At 31.1% G+C, this 2,102-nt stretch overlaps 1 protein-coding gene across 1 annotated transcript; it reads right to left on the bottom strand.

Annotated features, from left to right (window-relative positions):
- Window positions 1-537: 537 nt before the first annotated feature.
- On the bottom strand, window positions 538-1,365 carry LOC125808536 (probable methyltransferase At1g27930). Its single transcript, XM_049488215.1, has one exon. The coding sequence runs from the start codon at window positions 1,363-1,365 to the stop codon at window positions 538-540; it is 828 nt and encodes a 275-aa protein (XP_049344172.1).
- Window positions 1,366-2,102: the final 737 nt, after the last annotated feature.

The raw sequence follows: 2,102 nt of genomic DNA, 5'->3' as shown, positions 1-2,102 counted from the left end.
TTTTTTGGGCCAATTTTTTTTTCTTTTTGGAGACTTGAGGTATTTGACAAAAGGAAAATGTTTTAAACAGTAACACCAATAGTTTTTCTCATGTAAGAGAGAAACTACAAATTTATGCTTCTCTGGAAATAGAAAATTATTTTTATCGAAAATTAATATTTCCCAATTTACCTCTAAAAAATATTTTTAAAATCATTTCTCTAGTAATATTAATTGTAAAACAATTTTAATTATTTTTTGTCGTAATTTACACTCAAAAACACCTCTTAATATTAATCGAATATAATTTTCTTTTATCAAATATGATTATTAATAATAATTTTTTAAATAATTTGATCAACATATAAAATTATTTCTCTCCAAAAGTAAAAATTATTTTGCTTGAAGCGCTTTTCAAATAAGCTGATTTTGACGCACACTAGCGCAAATCAAACATAAGCAATAAAAATCATAAACTTGACGAAACAGGGGTGTAGGTAATTTGTAAGTGAAAAATAAATTACACAACACTTTTAAAAAAAAAGAATATTTATTAATCTAACAAAAATCAGTGTTCACATCCGAAGCTGGAGGAATCTCAAAATGCCAAAGCTTTCCTACCCCATCGACCAAATTTTTCCTACACAAAAAAAGTTCAGCATAAACTTTTTCTACATCTCGATCCACATCATGCATTACTACATGTGTTACCCCAGGTCCCTTTCTATTTCTTGCCATAACAGCAGCAGAATAAATAGCTGACATTCTTCCTGGTGCTTGATCAAAATAGCCTTTAGGACCATCTATCATAATTATGTCCCATTCTTTATCGTACACTTCATTCGATAACATGTTCAATGCTAACTTACATTTACTATTACCTCGTAAAATTGATTTTCTAGCCCAACAATCCGGTTCCTTATTATAGTGTTCGATTAATTTCTCTGCCTCATACAAAGTTGTCCGATATCTAACCGTGTTGGAACGGATGAATGATAGGTCTTTAAGTATAGCCCTGCTCCATTTTGGATCTTCCTCTAGGAAAAGTGTTGTGCCACGTGGATTTATGGATGACCACATAAATGAGTCATGACCTAGCCCGAATACTAGCAAATTACAAGGGGTTAGTGATTTGAGGATGTTGAAAGATATCTTGATCTCGTCCATTGTTTGTTGGGGTATCACACGTGATGTGGCATAGTGGAGGATCGCGTCAACTTGGAGATGCTCAGACATTATTGTATCATCATTCACTGTTGAGTTCCCATTCGGGAGGATCCCTGAACCCTCTGATGGTTCGCAGAGGGTGGGATTATTTGACATTTGAAATAAAATTAAAATAAGTAATGTTGTACAAGTTAAACCTAAGATTGCTAATTTCAACATGTTATTGTGGGTGAAATTATTTTAATTTCATCACAATAAGATAACAATGAACTTTTAAATATCTATCATTTTCTACTTGAAACTTGGTGTTGATTGCTATAAATTGGATATGTACATATTATTAAACAAATTATGTGTTTTCCTCATTTTGCACCATGTCCAATGTCTAAAGTTTGTGTTATTATAAAACAAGTTTTAAGGAACTTTAGCCTCTCAAACCATCCAAGTGTTCGTCTTCCATGATAAGCAGTTACTAATTCATGATATTGGATTTCAGATTTAACTTGATAATATATGTAAAATGAATTTGTGGAAAGGAGAGATTAAGGGATCGAAAATCTTTTTAATTATTATGGATAGTTTTTCAATTTTGTAAATTATTATATACAATAAAAATAAAGGATAATTTTATATACTTCTCCTTAAGTTTGATTTTGTTACACTAAACTTTTCTTTTGACTTGCGATGCTTACCTTCCTTATTTTTAATTTCTTGTAATAATTTTTTTTATTCTACCAACTCGATACATATAATCCAGAAGTTTGGCTTCTATTTTATTTTTCCACATTGAAATCTGCAAGTTTTCTCCCTCATTTATACGTTGTTTTCGTAATGACATGTTCAGTGTTTAGAGTATTTGAGACTCACCCCCCCCCCCCCCCCCCAAACAATATTTTTGTAGACAATTGGATGAGTATCGAAGAAGAAAAACCAAAATCTAGAGTTCTTGAGAAAAA

Source organism: Solanum verrucosum, unplaced genomic scaffold (genome assembly GCF_900185275.1).
Source record: "Solanum verrucosum unplaced genomic scaffold, falcon-dt-bn FXZP01000160.1, whole genome shotgun sequence".
NCBI lineage: Eukaryota > Viridiplantae > Streptophyta > Magnoliopsida > Solanales > Solanaceae > Solanum > Solanum verrucosum.
The sequence above is the reverse complement of the archived record's forward strand: the minus strand, read 5'-3'. Positions and strand labels throughout refer to the sequence as shown.